The 19,342-nt window shown below is 39.5% G+C and overlaps 1 protein-coding gene across 4 annotated transcripts in view; it reads left to right on the top strand.

The window, feature by feature from the left end:
• The window catches only part of TRPM3 (transient receptor potential cation channel subfamily M member 3), a 621,784-nt gene that overhangs the window by 447,795 nt on the left and 154,647 nt on the right, over nt 1-19,342 (top strand). For all 4 annotated transcript variants that reach the window (XM_065406154.1, XM_065406153.1, XM_065406152.1 and 1 more), the window contains exons 4-5: nt 4,202-4,415; nt 8,064-8,188. In XM_065406154.1, the coding sequence (XP_065262226.1) occupies nt 4,202-4,415; nt 8,064-8,188 (339 nt within the window). The remainder of the gene's footprint in view (nt 1-4,201; nt 4,416-8,063; nt 8,189-19,342) is intronic.

Below are 19,342 nucleotides of genomic sequence, written 5' to 3'. Positions count from 1 at the left end.
TTTGCTGTGAGGTACAAACAGCAACAGATTCAGAGATTCAGCTTAGTTTAGAAAAGCATCTGAAACTTTGGACAGTTAATTGAGGTAGGTTAAATGGTCATGTCATCATCCAGTTGCCACTAGTGATAAAATACAGGAGGAAATGTCAGATTGCGTTGCAGAAGGCAAAGTATTAGGCAGTATGTTAATCTAGGGAAAATTTAGAAATACTTAAGTGTCATGTCTGTCAACAGCAGAATGAGTCTGTGCAGTGAGTTTGTAAGTTTCTCCCTCAAATTATCATTGTTATCAGCAATCAGCCAGGTACAATGCCCACTGCAGTTTAAGTATATGTATTCTAATAGAGGCATTGTGGTTGGAGAACTGTATGGCTCAGGATACGAAAAATTTTACCTCTAGATTACTACTGTAGTTCAATTCTAATCTAAATTGGGCTATTTTGCAGCCATCTGGCTGTTTATTGGTCAATGAGAAATGAGTTTGAGTCTCTGGCTAATCCCTTGATATGAAAATAAAGCATCATAATCACAGCTAGTATTAAGTGACATTCTTGTTGACAGGCTTAATAGTCAAGCCATGGATTAAATGGACATGGGAACTTGAACTATTCTTTCATCCTATGATGTGGCCTGTCTAAAGTAGTTCAGTGGTGAGGCAAAGCACTTTGGCAGGTTGCTGTGGTGAAGCTTGTACTTCTGCTTCCTATATTGTACCTGTTCTGTTGATAAATAGTGATGCTGTCAGTTTGGCTTCTTTCACAAGCGCCAAATTCTCTTCTATAAAAATATAATCACTTAAGGAGCTGAAAGGTGGATATCAGCCAGAGAGACATGGGGAGACTGATGGAACTGAGCAATGGTTCGGTTCAAGTTCATAGTTAAATTTAAAAATCGTTCTGAGCAAGTGGTGGTGAAGGAAGTCGGTAATGGCAGCAGAATCTAAACAGAAAAGGGAAAAGGTCAAATGTTCCACTTCAAAATTGAGAGAGATAAATTATTAATATGATCAAAAATGGTTTTAAAAGCATTTATTCATAATTTAGTGGGTGCCTTGGAAGTGATGACAAAAGAATTATCCCATACACATTAAATTACATCTGAAGTGATTACAAAAGAATTATCCCAGGCACACCAATCGGAAAATGCCCCCCACAAGAGCTAAAATGAATAAGATAAGAAGTCTACACATTTCTTCTCTAGAAAAGAGAATCCAATATTTTAGCCCCTTGGCCTTTTCTCAGGGGAGTTTCTAAGATTTAAATTTCCTTTGCATTGCTGGTTCTTGTAGTTGAGAAGACCCACTCAGATTTGTTTTACTCACATTTCTTCTTATAATGTAAAATGAAATTTTATCATGAGTATAGTCCTTTTTTCTCTCCTAAACAAGAACAAATGGTAATTTGAAATTAGTGATAATTTTCAGATAAGTAAAAGGAAGTATTTCTTCAATATCTTGTAGTCAGCTTATGGAATTTGTTACTGCTGGAAGTCGTAGAAGTGACTGAATAAGGAGTTAATATTTTTACCAGTTGGTAGTTATGCAAGCTAAATTCAGATTAATGAAATCATGTGTTTTATGGAATAAACTGATTGCTACAAGGGTCAGAAGGAAACCTTCTCACCCCCAGTCACATTTTTGCAAAATGGTTAATGTGCATCCTATGCAATTTTTGCCTTCATTTTAAACATTAGGTGACTGTCACGAGTGGTGGCAGGATACAGGACTTGATCTGAGCAGGAATGGCACATGGGCTAGTCCTACAACCTCTGTTTGTAACAAATCTATATGAACATCATCAGTTAAAATGCATATATTCATCCTGGGAGAGTGAATACATCAGCTCTCATTGCCAACAAAACAGGAATATAATACTCAGACCAACGGAAAATCTTCCCTCCTTTAACTATTCACAGGGTTCAGCCTTTTGAGATAAACACCCTCAATAATAGTTACAGTATGTGACTGCTAACCCCTACCATGTAATAGTGATATAACCTTTTGTAACCTCAACTTCTGTCTTGTGACAGGGTGAAAGAACTAAAGATTAGTGTCTTACCAACATTCCTGTGTGTCACAAGTGCATGATCACCTCAATTCTGAGTGAAGGCCAGAAGTTATGGGCTTCATGCAGGAACTACTGGGTGAAATTCTTAGTGAAATCTATTATCTTCAGCATTCAGTCAGTGCACTCAAATGCCTAGCAGAGCTTGCCTTTCAATTTCAGCAATCCAGCCATTAAAGCCATTACACGCATACTTAATAATTCATTACATGCTCATCAGATATACACTACATAGGGCCTTTTGCCCCCAATAGTAAAAAGACTTAGCTGCTGTTGGGAGTATTATTATAACAGTAGAGTGAATCAATATTTTCTAATTCTGGCATGCTTTGCAATTGGACCAAGTTCTTATTCTGTTTGTTTTCTCATGATCATTTGTGCAAATGGAGCTCTGCTTGCAGGAATGTTAAGAATGGCTATTCCTCACGTGAATACCCATATTTGCATGCAACCATAGATATTCGCATTCATGCCAGAAATACTCTCTCCATCTGAAGTTTCACATCCACTCAAGAGGCATAAACAATACCATGTGACTTACTGTAGATGACCAATCGCAGACCACAAAAAAGGAATAGACAAAGTAAAAATGAACAAAATGTTCATGTGATGTTGTCATAGGTTTCACCCCCACTCTGGATTTTAGAGTACAGATGTTGGGACCTGCATGTGAACCCCTAAACTGAATTACCAGCTTAGATCTGGTCTGGCTGCCACTACCCAAATAATTTGAGTCATTTGGGAAACTCGGTCTTCCCCCCCCCAAAATCTTTCCTTCCCTGGGTAGCCTTGAGAGTCTCCTCCACCAATCCCTGGTGAGTCCAGATCCAATCCCCTTGGATCTAAAAACAAGGAAAAATCAGTCAGGTTCTTAAAAAAAGGCTTTTAATTAAAGAAAAGAAAGGTAAAAGAAAACCCTCTGGGAGATAGCATACAAGCTGATCTCACGGACAACAGATTCAAAACACAGAGGATGTTCCCCTGGGCAAAACCTTAGTACACAAAAGAATACCCAATTTGATTATCCCCTAATGCCAAGACAAGTTACAAAAAGAAAATAAACATAAACCTATTTATTCCTTTTCTAATACTCACTACTCTGATAAGAGGCTGATTCCTTGATCTTTTCCACTCCAGCCAAAACTGAAACTGATTCTAAACAAAGGAAACTTCCCTCCTTCCTTTTGAAACATCTTATCCCCCCACCTGACATCTCTGGTCAGGTGTCAGCTAGGCTAGGTGAACTTCTTAACCCTTTACAGGTAAAAGAGGCATTAACCCTTAACTATCTGTTTATGACAAATGTGTTAGCATAATATGTTCACTGAAATGTACTAATAAATGTTCTAAAACCAGATATGCCTATATTGAAGTCTGTGCTGTGAATCTGAAGGTTATGCTGATAAACCATGAGGGGTGGGGGAAAGAAATATATTAGTGGAAGAATAATTGTATGTTCTCTAGCTCAACCAGAAGTTATGGGCTTGATGCAGGAACTACTGGGTGAAATTCTATGGTTTGTCTTATGCAAAAGTTTAGTGTAGGTGAACCTAATGGGCCCTTCTGGCCTTAAAATGTAACATCAGTCAGTGCGTAATAATTTATTCTTCATTAAATCCACACAAGTGAAACAAGTTGAAAGGGGAACCTTAATTTAGCCATTTCCTAACTTCTGAGTGCTCGACTTTGCAACCCTTAACCTTAAGTTAAATGCAGGCATGTCCACTATTACATATTTTGTAGATGTTTTTCAATACATTTGTCTGGAATAAAGAGAGTTCTAAATGGAGGTATGATACCATCTGCCCCTATGGCCTTGGGCAAATCACTTAACCTCTCTGCCTTAATTTCATCATCTGTAAATTAAGGATAATATTTATCTATTAGCACCTGACAAGGGTGTTGTGAGGATTGATTGATTAATTATTGCGAAAAGCTTTGAAGAGGGTAACCTCTGTGAAATTGCTATCTATAATTGTCATGGTCTGTAGTTTCATAAATTGCTTTTTAAACCATCAAAGTTACAATTAATTAATTTTTTTTGTTGCAAAAGTTGTATGTTTTTAAAATATTTTCTTGGTGTTACACATCATGAGTCACAACCAACCTTTTTCTTTATCAATGCCCTTAATTCTGCAGTATGTACGTGTGTCTTTTGACACAAAGCCTGATCTTCTTCTGCACCTGATGACAAAAGAGTGGCAGCTTGAGCTCCCCAAGCTTCTCATCTCTGTGCATGGAGGCCTTCAGAATTTTGAACTTCAGCCAAAACTCAAGCAAGTCTTTGGGAAAGGTCTGATTAAAGCCGCCATGACAACTGGAGCATGGATATTCACTGGAGGAGTAAACACAGGTAACAAGCAACATTAAAATAAGAGCTTTGTGGCATCAGAGAGGCTTTCATCATTTTAACATCATGATTTAGAATCAGTCCAATTAAGAGAAGCTGAACCATTCTATGGTGTCTTTTTTTATTATGCATTAACAAGAAAATGCCAGAATAATACGTATTGAGCAGCTCTCCAAGAATAAAAGGTTTATTAAAGCATGAAAGACAGATTGTGAAGTCCAAAAAATAAAACCTGCTGTGAGACAATCTGAAGTGTTTTGTCAGAGGGGACTTCATGAGACTAACATCAATGGGCCCAGGTACCATTTATGGAATCTAGTGATCTGCAGCTAGCAGCCTGAAAGGGTAGCTAGTTCGTAGTTATTACAAACAAGAAACTTGCCACTTCATTAAGGAAAAATATTTCCATCCAAAAAAAAAGAGGCAACTTTTATCTTTCACTTATAAGAACAAGTCAGATGTGACAGAGAAAAGAGTTTTTCTATTTTCTGTGCCTGAAAAAACAAAAAGCCTTTTAATCTGAATAAAAGTCACACCCCCCCACACCCCCCATGGATTAGGAGTCTGATTTTTTTTTCAGGGTTTTTTTTCCAATTGTCCTTGCAGAAACAGAGATAACATTTCAATTTATATGCAAAGTTGAATGCATCCAAATTTTAGAGCCCTGACATGGAATTATTTTCTACCTGTCCACATGAGTTATACTGTCATGGAGAGACTAAAATAACGAGGAGGCAGGAAGTGGGGGCAGGGAAATGAGGTGAGGCAAAGCATTCTACATATGGTGAATGATAATATGTAAAGTTGAAGTATGCACATGTGAATTGTTGTGGCACGTTATCTGTACCTGAGTCAGCACAGCTACACTACATCAATATTTCAGCATTATTTAATCCTTTCAGTGCCTATGGAGAGTAGCATATTCATTCTGTCATATTGATAATATGGGCCTGATACAAAGCTCATTGAAGTAAATGGGAATCTTTGCATTGACTTAAGTGGGATTTGGATTAGGCACTACATATTTTGAAGCTTAGTTCAGAACATGCCTAATGAGATTGCTTTGTTTTTTAATATATATTGAATTAAAAATGACTGGAGTAATTGTTAGCCCAGTTTTCTTTGTTTTTTGGCTGTCTGGAAAGTTTGCCTTCTACTTAGCTTTCACATACCTACAACAGAAACAGAAGGAGGTGGAATCTCTTGATATTTTTTTTAAACATCCCCAATGCCTCAGTGGGAGGAAGAAGGAAACTAGAACAATGGTTGGCCTGCAAATTGGGGTGGTGATAATTTTATTAGATGTTCAGATAATGCTGTGTTGAGTGTGGCAGATATAGATAGAAAATCCTAATTAAAAATGCATCCGTCTGTGGACCTTTTGACCATACCGCAATAAGCTCACCAACTGAGCATTGCAAACCAAGCTGCAGAGATGTCTTCACAGGACTGAATATGAAATTGTGTTTTATAGAATAAGACTGGAGTTAAGAGAAAAAGCTCTATGTCCATTATAGCAGTTTTCAAAGTGTCATAATTGTAGCTGACAACAAAAAAAATCCCAAATTGATATGAACAGGGTTTTTTTTTCTGTGCCAAAAAAATTATTCATAGTCAAATAAGACTGTTAGAACAACCACTGCTGTGTATTACCCTAAAATCAATCCTGAATGTTCAATGACTTCTAATTACAACATAAAGTATACAGAGTAAAGCAGAAGAGAGCTCCGGGGTCAGATTTTTAAACAAGTTAGGTACACAGTTGTGAACCTAATCTCTACTTGCAGTTACCATAGTTGCATGCACAACTCAAAAATTCTGTACATAAACGGCTCATTTGCACATACAACTATAAAATTTGTTTTGCATAATTGTGGTAACTGTGCACTTAAATTGGTGTCCAATTGTACATGTAAATTCGGTACCTAATTTCTTTGTAAATCTCACCCATTGTTTTGGATAAAAATTCTTTCCAACATTTCCTTTCTGAAGAATATTAGCAAGCCCTATTTAAACGCAAGGTATGACTATTAACCTGAAGTGTGTATATACATTAGCTGCTGCCACTCACAATGTATCCATAATATGGCAGTATACACATATCATACATGGAATGGCAACTAATGTAGTTAAACAGAGAGCTAGGTGTAAGTTAATAAAAGGCATAATAGAACCCCCCCTAAAATGTTGCCCTCAGAGTATTAGTATTAACGACATAACATAGATAGCGTACGCCTGACTCACCCCTATATCTTCTTATAAACAAATTGCTTTCCATATTCATCTGGTAGCAGAAGCTGTATTCACTAGAAAGCAATAGTTTTCGCAGACAGAGAAGACCTGCTCTGCACCATCAGGATGTGGGATCACAGATTCATTTGGCTGAGATGTGTGCATTTTGCCCTCATCTGCCAGACAATGTGGTGGCAGCTGGGGAGATTAGAAGATTAGATGTCAGGGTTTTTTCACTGTTGATTTTAAATGGGTATAAGAGAGCAGTAGCTATGGGGAAACTTGTGGTTATTGTCTGACTGTTGTAATGCTACCCTGTCACTTTAGGATTCATGGAACCAGAGCAGGGAAACCGTAAAGAAAACTGGTTTAAAAAAAAAATCAATCTAAGAATGTAATTTGGAACCAGTTATCCCCTCAGTGAGCACAAGTAGATTTTAAATGCATTTTATGCAAAGTTGTCAGCAAAGAAGAGCAAGTGACATTAAATTCCACGTGCTGTTGTGCTGCCGTTAGCTGCAGTCAGGTGATAAAAGTAGCTCTTGATACAAGCTGTGTCAAAACCGTTAGGAAAGTGAGCTTGGAAAGCAGAAAAGAAAGCCTGAGTCCAAGAGCAACTGTCCGGCCTGGCACATTACCCTGTACATGTGCACGGTACAGGAGTTAGCCCAGGAATGTGATTAAAGTAGCAAGAAGTTGCTTTAGACAGTGCAAACAGTAATCAGAGTATGGCAAGCCATGGGGCAGTCATTTTGTGTGCACCAGTCTCCACTTCCTTGCGCTCCCTGCTGGCTTTTCCCTGGCTCCCTATGGGAAACTATCTCAAGTGACTGGATTTGTAGTTTGATGGGATGGTGCCACCGCTGTCTACAGCTGTGTGTAATGATGCTTTCACAACATTTCCATCAGGATTTCAATCACCTTACTTGTGGGTCACATGCCTGAGAGGTTTCAAAATTGGAGGGGACAATCATGCGGCTTCACATTTTTCCCCCTTTTCTGTGCATTTCTGCATACCTGGAGAGGATACACACCACACATATTAGAATGTGTACGTATCTGGATACAGATGAGAAAAAGCAAATTTATGATTGCCAACGTCATCATTTTCGTTGTTGGAGTTGTGCAATTTGTGGTTTACATTATTTTATTCAATAAGGTTGTATGTAAAATTCACTGAACTAGCAAGGCACTGTATATATCAATCTAAATCATTTTATTATGGCCCCAGTTCGGAAAAAAACAATTAAGGAAATACTTAACTTTAAGCACATGCTTAAGCACTATGCTGAGTAGGGATGGGATTACTCACATGCTTAAAGGAAAGCATACACTTAAGTGTTTGGCTGATTCCAGACCAAAGTGACCAAAAATGCTGTGCTTTGAATTTTTGATTATGTGCCTGTTTCTTTTTTTCAGGAGTCATTCGGCATGTTGGAGATGCATTAAAGGATCATGCCTCAAAATCTCGAGGGAAGATCTGTACCATTGGTATAGCCCCTTGGGGAATTGTAGAGAACCAAGAGGACCTGATTGGCAAAGATGTAAGTCCTATGGGATCTGTGTCATCTACAACAAAACTGTATATTCTGGGTTATTTTTTCCTTTACTTTTTCTCAGTGCTTCTCAGATAGAAGTAGTATTTGTAGTGAAGCTGCTTGGTAAAAGGCAAAAAGTCAGGCATTTTCATGTTCTTAAATTTATATTTTGTGGGAGCATAGCAAGATTAGAACAGGAAATCCATCCTGTAGATTATGTAAGGCTCATGAAATAAGGCATTCCAGTTCTTTCTAATATATTTTGTATGCTTTTTTCTTTTGAAAATAAAAGACAAAGAATTTCCATTAAAAATCTACTTTAAAAGCTTGTTAAAGTTGCACAGTAAATCACTAAATGTCAGAGAATGCCAAAGCTAAGGTTTCATGCACAACTTGAACTTTGCCCTCTTTTGCAAATGTACTATGTTGTAGTCTTGAATTCAATAATGACATACTATTTCCCAATTAATATATTATATATATAATTATTCCACAACCTTGGAAGGCTCATATTATATGAATTCTTTATTCATGAGCCAGGGCTCCACAGAAACCCTGCCTCACATATCTTCTAAGGGGTACAGGTAACATTTACCATGCATCTTTCTTCATGTCATCCTTTTTAGGGCTCGATTTCTCTCTATCCCTCCCACCTCAGGATCTCCCTCTCTCATTATAAATAATATAATATTTTAGGGGGAGGGATAGCTCAGTGGTTTGAGCATTGGCCTGCTAAACCCAGGGTTGTGAGTTCAATCCTTGAGGGGGCCACTTAGGGATCTGGGGCAAAATCAGTACTTGGTCCTGCTAGTGAAGGCAGGGGACTGGACTCGATGACCTTCAAGGTCCCTTCCAGTTCTAGGAGATAGGAGATCTCCATTAATTAATAATCTGCCTGCTTTCTTGACTTTGCCTCATTTGAAATTTCCCTACCCCTTGTTCCTGAGTATTTTGAATGAGAACTTGCGATTGACATTTTGGGTAGATGCTAGAAATCCCAGTCTATATTCTACTGGAATTGGTTTATGTATTTATAACAACTGTATTACAGAATACAGTTATTTTATCTGAATTACTTTAAATCTGTAAAAAGCAACAGAGGGTCCTGTGGCACGGCTACCCCTCTGATACTTTAAATCTGTGTCTTCCCACCAGGATTTATTCATTTGCACTCCGTATAGAATGGGGAAAGGCATTCACTTATCAGTTAAATTGAAAGGAATTACAATAAGAGTAAAAAGGAGTGGATTCAACTGGAATTTATAGCAATTCACTAAACAACATGTAACCACAAGAGGGGGAGAGAATCGTGGGGTACAACTTTGCACTATCTACACAGCCTCCAGCCTTTACATAATACAATACTAGGGCTCAATCTGCCAAGATACTGAGGGTGCTCAGAGCCTGGTTGGAGATGGTCATCAAGGAGAGGGCTCTGTGGGAATAATTCAGTATCCTATTGTGACACAATTGGGAATTCACTTAAAAACTAAGCCAAAAACCATAGCAACACAGGAATAAAATATTCCTGGTGATTTTAAGTGCAAGGCTGACACACATGCTGGACTTCAAACAGTCAGACTTGACTTAAATTGTGTGAAATGAGTGGCAGAGTATTGTTTTGGAATTTAGGGATGAGCCAAGAGAGTAGTAATACTGCAAAAATGAAAAATGTGAACATGTTTGAGAATTGTAGGCTGGCACAGCTATTCGGCAAATTTCAAAAGGATACCACTGTCTGAGTGACAAACAAGAGGGTTTTTTGCGGAATTTTGCCATCAGTTTACAACCATGCAACTCCATTGAAGTCAGTAGGGTTGAGACAAGATAGGTGGGGTAATATCTTTTATCGGACCAACTTCTGTTGGCATGTACAAGCTTTTGAGCTTCATAGAGCTAAAATATTTATGGCCTTTGAAGTGTATGTATAAGGAACAAATTGTAACTTTGTATCTGAACCCTTCTCCAAACTTTGATAGTTTAGAGAAAATGGAAACTGGATTAACCAATGAGAGAGTGCAAAATTAAATCACTTCTGTTTCTACACATCCCTAATGTATAATATTATCTTTATTTTATTGAATGGTTCCTAGAAGTTCTTGCTCTATGCATTTTTTGGAGTGTGTGCATATCTGTCTGTCTCTCTCGCTCTCCTTCTCTTGCTCTCTCGCTCTCTCTCTCACACACACACTCACACACAAAATGTAGTTCATTGTTTTGGAGAAAAATAATTTAAGGAAACAGGATTCAGGCAAGGAGAAAGACCTACAATACAGAAACCAGTATCTGTATATTAAAAATATGGTGAATGCCATAAAACTTACTGAAAAGGAAAAATATCATGAATAAAACACAAGAGAAGAATAACATACACCTTGGACCATGATCATGTAAAATAAATCATAGTAAAGCAAGAAAAATGAGTATCACAAATATCTATAATATATATAAAAACAACCTCAGAACAAATCAACCAACAGTAAAAGACTTACTAAACTCCAGTATCTATTGTGGCTCTGTGTATGTTTATTATGTCTAGTTAAATTAGTATCAAAACTGAAAAAATTGTCAAAACATCCCTTCATTGGGTGGAGCAGGAGATACTATCAGCAGCATTGGAGACAGAAAATTTGCTTCTGCATGTGATATTTACAAGGGTGAGAATCTCTCACACGCTGCATTTGACTTGCTCAGCAAGTGTTTTCAAAATTATGTAACACTCCTGTCAACACTCCCAGCCGTCCTTTGGGCTGGAGGTTTGTCATGATGGATTTATGGAGAAGTCAGACTCATCACTGCAACTATGTCAGAAGTTTCATACTGTAAATTGTTTTTTGAAATGTTACATGTTCGCCTAGGCCCCTATGAATTCATTTGTCTTTCCTCCTTTTGATGCCTACAGTAGGCTCTGTCCCTTTCACCCTTAAATAAATTAATGTCATAGGAAGAGTCATTGTTTAAAAAAAATTATCACAAAAGCTATGAGCCACAAGCTACTCAGCTAAAAAGCCACATTGATTTCAATTGGAGTTTTGTGTGAATTCAGGCTTAAGTAACCTCTTGCTTTAGACTGCAGACTCCACCTTTTGGGTCTGCCCTCCAGCTTCCCCTGCTGTTTCTCCTGCTTTCTTAACAGGTTCCCAGGATGGGCAGGGCCAGGGTCTGAGATGACTCCCTTCCTCCTTTTCCCTGCCCACTCCTCACTAGCCTCCGCACACCTTACTCCTTTCCTCTACTCCAATTAGAGACACAGCCGGAGCTGAGGCAGGAGCCCAGAGCAGGACGTGCTAAACAGATGTCAGGGAAGGAAAGAGTCACAGTAGCAGTAGGAGTGCAGCCTGAGTGTGACATGCTAGGAGAAGGAAGAGGACTCATAGGGGGTGGAGAGAACTGTCGGGAAATGTTTTAGAAAGTTCAACGAAGGTTTGGAAAGTTTTACACTAGTCAGCCATTTTTTAATTATCTGAATGTTAAAAGGCATTCTTCATTGAATATACTGTTTTAAACACTCAAGTAATTAAAATGAATTTTATTAAAGTACAAATGTGGTATATATGTAATACTGAAGGAGGAATACATGCTTTGCCTTGTGCAAAGAAATATGATTTGGAAATAATAAAGCTCTGGCTGTTGAAAATAACATTCCGAGCTTGCACAGCACATCAATTTCCTTAACTTTGGGGACTCCCTGTATGGGATGGTGCACAGATTCTTCACACTGGAGAGGGAGAGGAGCTCTTCATATTCTTATAAACCACAGGTATGTAGCCAAAACCCACATATTCTGCAGCGCTGAACCTAATTCAGCTGTTAGGTTTCCAGATTCTGTGACACAATCGTGCACCAGACTAAAAATTCTCTGTCGGTTTCATTTAAATGAAAAGAAGTTTTTCAATTAATTAAATATTAAAATGAACAATACAATCAGTACAGTGACACCCATGTTCTGTTAATATTAAATCCCACTTATCGTATACTGCCCCCATATTTTCAGTTTTCGGTATGTATCAGAATTTTGTCTTAAAGCATAACTCAATCGTTGAGGTTGTCAGAGGGGAGGCTGGAGTTTTTGCCAGTTGGGCAGGAGGAAGCTGGGGCTTTTTGCTCCTGTGAAGCTTTTGGAGGCAGTTTGGGATTGCAGGATAAGCACATAAAATGAATGTTTCTGCTAAAATGGGCAGCAGTTAAATAATTAAATAGGGTTGAGATTTAAATTACCTGTCCTGAGGTTTCAGACTTGACTTAACCTTCTGAGATTAAAGTACCTGTTCACACCCCCAAAACCATTGTTCAGCCTGTCTGCAGACTCTGTAAGGCAACAATGAAAACATGAATTTAGGGCTAGAAACACAAAAATGAAAGCTGATATTCTGGAGCACAGTTCTGTGGCAAGTTCTGCAGTCATGATCTACACAACTCTGTATACTCTCAGGAATAATGTTGGGCTACCAGGCAACCTATCAACTTGTGTGAGGCTAGTGGCACTGTTGTTCAAAATGTAATGGTGGATTGTCCTCTGGTGTGATTCTTGGTATTATTATTAATAATTCAGGTGTAATTCCTGTTGATTTCAATGTGAGTTCTGGGTGAGTAAGGAATGAATAATGACTTAAGGATTTTCCCTTTTGGCTCTGGAAGTCCATTAAAATACACATTTTAGACCAACGAAAGGTAGTATTAAATTTGTGTATTTTAATTCAAAATACATTTTTATTGTATAGCTCTGGGCTTGCCTATATAGGGATATCCAGGAAAACGATGTGATTAACTAAAGGTCTGGATTTAAAGTGCATTAGTTGAACCGCCTTAAGCCTCTCTGTGGACACTCTTATTCAGAAGTAAAGTGGCCTTCATTTGATTTAGCTTAATTTACTGTTACTGAATAAGAGTATTGACATGGGTTTAATATGGTTTAAAGAGAGTTAACAATTAATTTGGATTTTAATTTCCCAAATATCCCTATCTAGACAATCCCTGAATAAAATGATATCTCCAGTATCCTATGATGTGGCAAAAGGAGAGTAGAAAGAGGAGTACACGGACTGGAATATTTGGAGGAAATTTTAAGTCCACAAAACTTAAACTCTTTGAAGCAATTCAACTCAGAGTTCAAGTTGAGGTCCAGTCTTGTTGTGCTAAATCACTGAAGTCTGGTTATAGGTTTGTAATCACATACTGTTCCATGACTGCACTGAAACACTGCTGGATGTTGGCACAGCGGGGAGGAAGAGTTTCAATGTTCTCTCTGCATTTTCGTGCTTGTATTGGTTTTGTTGACGTCATTAGGCCTATATATATGAACCAAAGTTCTTCCATGTTTAAACTCTGTCCTTCCATGTTTAACTCTAATCGGCCTCAAAAGCCAAGGACAGGAATTGGAATGTGTAAATAGCCAGTTACCAATTACGACCTTGCTCATAACCAGATCCTAAGCAATAATGATGAGGTTTGCATGTTTCTAGCTGGAGAAGGGGTAGTAAACTAAGGGTAAACAGAACCAAATGATTGTTTAGAGGAATGTTACTAACAAGCTAGATTTATAGCCCTAGAATGATTTAACGGCTTAAATGTATGAACATGCCTTCGGTAGAGAGGGGAGGAGGAGTAGAGGGGGGGGGTGGTACAAGGGGAGAGAGGTGGGGGCTTAGTTGTAAAGTATAAGAAGAGAGAAGCTATTTTTTACTGATGTGCTCGATTTGAGACTTGCCTGTCTCCTTGCACCACTTTGAGATCTCAAATAAACTTTGATTGTTTCTCCACCCCGGTATGTTTATTGGCGCGAAGCACGCCGGGCAACGAACCAGCACTGTTGCTGTCCTCGGGCCTCTGTGCCTGCAACAGTCTCATCCAGAACCTTAATATAGTCTTTTTCTAAAAGTTGTTTTTTCACCCCCTTATTTAACTAATCTCTGATTTGCACTCAGCAACTGTTCTGTGGTCAGAAAAGAAGCACAGCAGAAATTCTGGAGAAAGCAGGGAATTATTATTTTAGACAAGGGATGTTACCCAGTAAAGAGAAGACAATTGTGGTTGGATTTATTATTCAGTATTCACACAAGAACAGGCAAGTCCACAGTATAAACCTTAACTGAATCTAAGGCCATTCACAGTAAGAATCATCACATGAAATAAGAAATATAACCACAAACAAAGCTACAGTGCAAAATTCTTCACAAACTATAAGAATTTTTTTCTTACCAAGTATTTTATGTTCACAAACTGACCATGTTCTGAATTCTGAAACCCCAGGTGTTGAAAGCAGGATGGCTGCGGCTTGCAAGCATTTTCAGTAGCATACGCTCTGCATGGGCCTGACAGTCCCAGAAATCTACTGTTTTGTATTGTTCACGACATTTAAAACAGACAGTGGCTGAACAAAACTGAAGGCTCTAAACAGATGACTGCACTGTACTTGAAGTTGAAATGCACCATAAATATTCTGTGTTATGATGCTAGAGATGAGCCGAAACTGGAACCTTTTATCCAGCCCCTAAATTTACGTAGGTTGGGTTAAATGGAAGATGAATCCAAAACGTCCCTACTTTTCATTTTACAAAAATAAATCCTGGCTTCCTCAGATCATATCTAGCTAATATCCCTGGGTTTAAGGGTTTTTAAAGACTACAATTTCACATGAACTATTATTTTTATTTGGGCTGCTTTACTGATGGATTCTGTTACCTATGGACCTCACTTCCAGTGCTTCCTTAAGAACTAGTTGGGAATCCTGCCTATGTGTGCAAGGTGAGGGAAGAGGTACCTTGCAGCACCTTCTTGATCTGCCAGCACATTCATGCATCTCAGGGTTATATGCAGAGCCATTGGGTCAAATTCTAATCTCAGCTATGTGTGTGCAACTTCAGTGGGAATTGTGTTGGATCTGTGAGGAAGACAATGGCACATTATAGTTTGTAATTCACAATCAGACATTTCTGTCTTCACTTGTACTTTGTGGTCTATTTTCTTAATTCAAGGAGAATCATATGTTTGATAAGATTAGGAGACAGATCAAATTGCCTCTAATTTTTAATGTATTTATTTGTTTTTATTTTTATTTATTTGTAAGCTAATGCAGCTTTAACATTCAGGAAGAGTAAATATGATTTTGCAGTTTGTATACTAGGAACCAAAGTCAAAACATAAAAAGAGAAGAAAAATCTCATCTGTTTGCAAATTACAGACCATGTTTTTTTTCCCTTTCTCTGCCTTTCTATCTCTAGCCAAGAATATACACTTTTAAAGTAAGTTATTGCAGCAGTTTTCTTAACAAGAGAAAAAGGAAATAGACATTGATCAGCATGTCATTCAGAATATATTACTTTGTAATTTTGTATAGTATCCTTTGCCATCAAATTATCACCTATTATCCTTTTGTTTAAGATTTTCTGGTATATTTTGTTAATATAAAAGCAAATGTCCACCAGGAATATGTTGCACCTGGGCTTGAACTTCAATCATTGGAAAAGAGGTGAAAATAAGCCTAGTTAAGTAACTGAGTCCTAGTTCAAGATATTGGGTGAGATTTTCATCCCCACTTTGGCTCCCCTACCCAGGATAAAGGGGCTGGAGCAATGTAAAGGGGGCTTTAAATTCCCACTTTTAGCCAAGAGGGAATTCCCCTAGTGCAGGACCTTAGGGAGACAAATGCAGGCTACCTTTAGAGGACCCCCTAACAAGCCCTGGCCTGAGAGGCATGAGATAGGAGGGACATATTAGCAGTGAGGTTACAGCAATGTAGCACTGCAGAGATTTGGGGCACTAACACACCCTGGTCTATCTAAATTACACCAGGAACTACTCCAGCCCCCAGAGTAGCCCAGGATCAGGAGGGCGGAAAGGTGGCTTAAAGCTACCTTTGCATGCCTCCCGCCCCATGCTTCACTTAGAGCTGTGCCTCTAATTGTAAACTATAGAATCTCACTCATTTTATCTTGGAATGCAACAAGTTTGGTCTAGATGATATATCCTCTCCTGGTATGTGTAGATACATAATGTGCAGTGTTGTTGTAGCCGCGTCGGTTCCTGAATAGTAGAGAGACAAGGTTGATGAGGGAATATCTTTTATTGGACCAATTTCTGTTTGTGAGAGACAAGCTTTCAAGCTACACGTTGTTTTCCCGTGTGAGTTCATTCAGGACAAGTATCAGAGGAGTAGCCGTGTTAGTCTGGATCTGTAAAAAGCAACAGAGGGTCCTGTTAGTCTTAAAGGTGCCACAGGACCCTCATTCAGGACAAAAACACTGTATGACCTGCGCGTGAACACTTTTCACAAAGCGATCACTCTATATCTGACCTATCAGTCTTCATCCTCAAAGGAAACCTGCACAACACTTTCAAAAAATGAGCCTGGGAGTTTAAATTCATAACTTTGCTAGACACTAAAAGTCATGGTCTTAATAAAGACACTGGATTTATAACTTGTTATAACAATCTGTAACCCATTAGCCCCCCTTTTTGTCCTATGACTACAGAGGTTTTAATGGGACACTTCACCTGGAATGGTCCCTTAGAATGTGTGCTCACTGCTTATGCTAAACTATCTGTTTGATCTTGTATTTAGCTGTGACACACTCAATACCTTTTCCCCACCTAAAGAAGAGCTCTGTGTAGCTCAAAAACGTATGTCTCTCACCAACAGAAGTTGGTCCAATAAAAGAGATTACCTCACCTACCTTGTCTCTCTATATACGTAATAGTAATAATACTGTATGTATATGTAATTTCTCCCTGCTCCTGCTCTGCTGAAGGCTTCCCCGTCTCCTCTGTTGTTCGTGTGACAAATCATGGAATCATTCGTGAAAGAATTAACTGAGGCTTTTACTTGTCATTCAGGTATGGCCTTATCTGCCCTGCACAGTTACCTTGAATTATAACTCAAGTGTTGCCCCTGACTTGGGTCCCAACCACACATGTCAACCGTTAGCTTGAGTTTGGTGGGGTTTTAACTCAAGTTGGCTGGTCCATAAAGGTATATAGCCTACCGCTCGAGGTAGCACAACTGAGCAGTAATTCAATCCCTCTATGCCAGGAGTCGGAAACATTTGGCACGCGGCTCGCCAGGGTAAGCACCCTGGCGGGCCGGGCCAGTTTATTTACCTGCTGACGCAGCAGGTTCGGCCGATCGCGGCCCCCACTCGCCGCTGTTCGCCGTCCCGGGCCAATGGGGGCGGCGAGAAGCGGCGCGGGCGAGGGATGTGCTGGCCGCGGCTTCCCGCCGCCCCCATTGGCCCGGGACGGTGAACCGCGGCCAGTGTGGCCGCTCTCACCTGAGCTAGGCTAACTGTAGAAGAGCTAATTCAAGTGTAGACAACTCGACTTAGGCTTTGTCTTTATGGTAGAATTATCAAAAGGTTTTAATCCATTTTCGTAATACTGTCTTTTAACTTGCCCAGGAAACATGAAGGATGGGAAAGAACAAAAGAAATGGAAATCAGTAAGGATGATAAACTGAAACTTTGTGGTCTTGCTGCAGAGCCATGCTTCCCCAAGGAATAACCACAAAGCATGGAGTTTTGCTGTCTCCATTTAGAATTTTTCTTAACCTTCAAAGAGGATTGGAGTATCACTGTGTAGTCTCTGATCTTTATTGTAACAAGAAGTATCACAGATAGTGAACAGGTTTCAGAGGGGTAGCCGTGTTAGTCTGTATCAGCAAAAACAACGAGGAGTCCTTGTGGCACCTTAGAGACTAACACATTTATTTGGGCATAAGCTTTTGTGGGCTATAACCCACTTCATCAGATACATGGAGTGAAAAATACAGTGGGCAGGTATAAATATACAGCACATGAAAAGATGGGACTTGCCTTACCAAGTGGGGGGTCAGTGCTAATGAGGCCAGTTCAATCTGGGTGGATGTGGCCTATTCCCAACAGTTGACAAGAAGGTGTGAGTATCAACAGAGGGAAAATTACTTTTTGTACTGACCCAGCCACTCCCAGTCTTTATTCAGGCCTAATTTGATGGTGTCAAGTTTGCAAATTAATTCCAGTTCTGCAGTTTCTCGTTGGAGTCTGTTTTTGAAGTTTTTTTTTGTTGAAGAATGGCCACTTTTAAGTCTGTTATTGAGTGTCCAGGGAGATTGAAGTGCTCTCCTATTGGTTTTTGAATGTTACAATTCTTGATGTCTGATTTGTGTCCATTTATTCTTTTGCATAGAGACTGTCTGGTTTGGCCAAGGTACATGGCAGAGGGGCATTGCTGACACATGATGGCATATATCACATTGGTAGATGTGCAGGTGAACAAGCCCCTGATGGTGTGGCTGATGTGGTTAGGTCCTATGATGGTGTACCTTGAATAGATATGCGGACAGAGTTGGCAACGGTGTTTGTTGCAGGGATTGGTTTCTGGGTTAGTGTTTCTGTTGTGTGGTATGTAGTTACTGGTGAGTATTTGCTTCAGGTTTGGGGGCTGTCTGTAAGCAAGGACTGTCCTGTCTCCGAAGGTCTGTGAGAGTGAGGGATCGTCCTCCAGGATAGGTTGTAGATCCTTGATGATGCGCTGGAGAGGTTTTAGTTGGGGGCTGTAGGTGATGGCTAGTGGAGTTCTGTTACTTTCTTTGTTAGGCCTGTCCTGTAGTAGGTGACTTCTGGGTACCCTTCTGGCTCTGTCAATCTCTTTCTTCACTTCCCCAGGTGGGTATTGTAGTTTTCAGAACGCTTGATAGAGATCTTGTAGGTGTTTGTCTCTGTCTGAGGGGTTGGAGCAAATGTGGTTGTATCTTAGGACTTGGCTGTAGACAATCGTGTGATGTGGTCTGGAGGTACGTATAGTAGTGGTCAGTAGGTTTCTGGCATAGGGTGGTGTTTATGTGACCATCGCTTATTTGCACTGAAGTGTGCAGGAAGTGGATCTCTTGTGTGGACTTGTCCAGGCTGAGGTTGATGGTGGGGTGGAAATTGTTGAAATCCTGGTGGAATTCCTCAAGGGCCTCCTTCCCATGGGTCCAGATGATGATGATGTCATCAGCGTAGCGTAAGTAGAGTAGAGGCGCTAGAGGACGAGAGCTGAGGAAGCGTTGTTCTAAGTCAGCCATAAAAATGTTAGCATTCTGTGGGGCCATGCGGGTACCCATAGTAGTGCCGCTGACTTGAAGGTATAAATTGCCCCCAAATCTGAAATAGTTGTGGGTGAGGACAAAGTCACAAAACTCAGCCA

Source organism: Emys orbicularis, chromosome 6 (assembly GCF_028017835.1).
Source record: "Emys orbicularis isolate rEmyOrb1 chromosome 6, rEmyOrb1.hap1, whole genome shotgun sequence".
NCBI classification, from domain to species: Eukaryota; Metazoa; Chordata; order Testudines; family Emydidae; genus Emys; species Emys orbicularis.
Note: the sequence above shows the minus strand (reverse complement) of the source record. Positions and strands in the feature narration are given on the sequence as shown.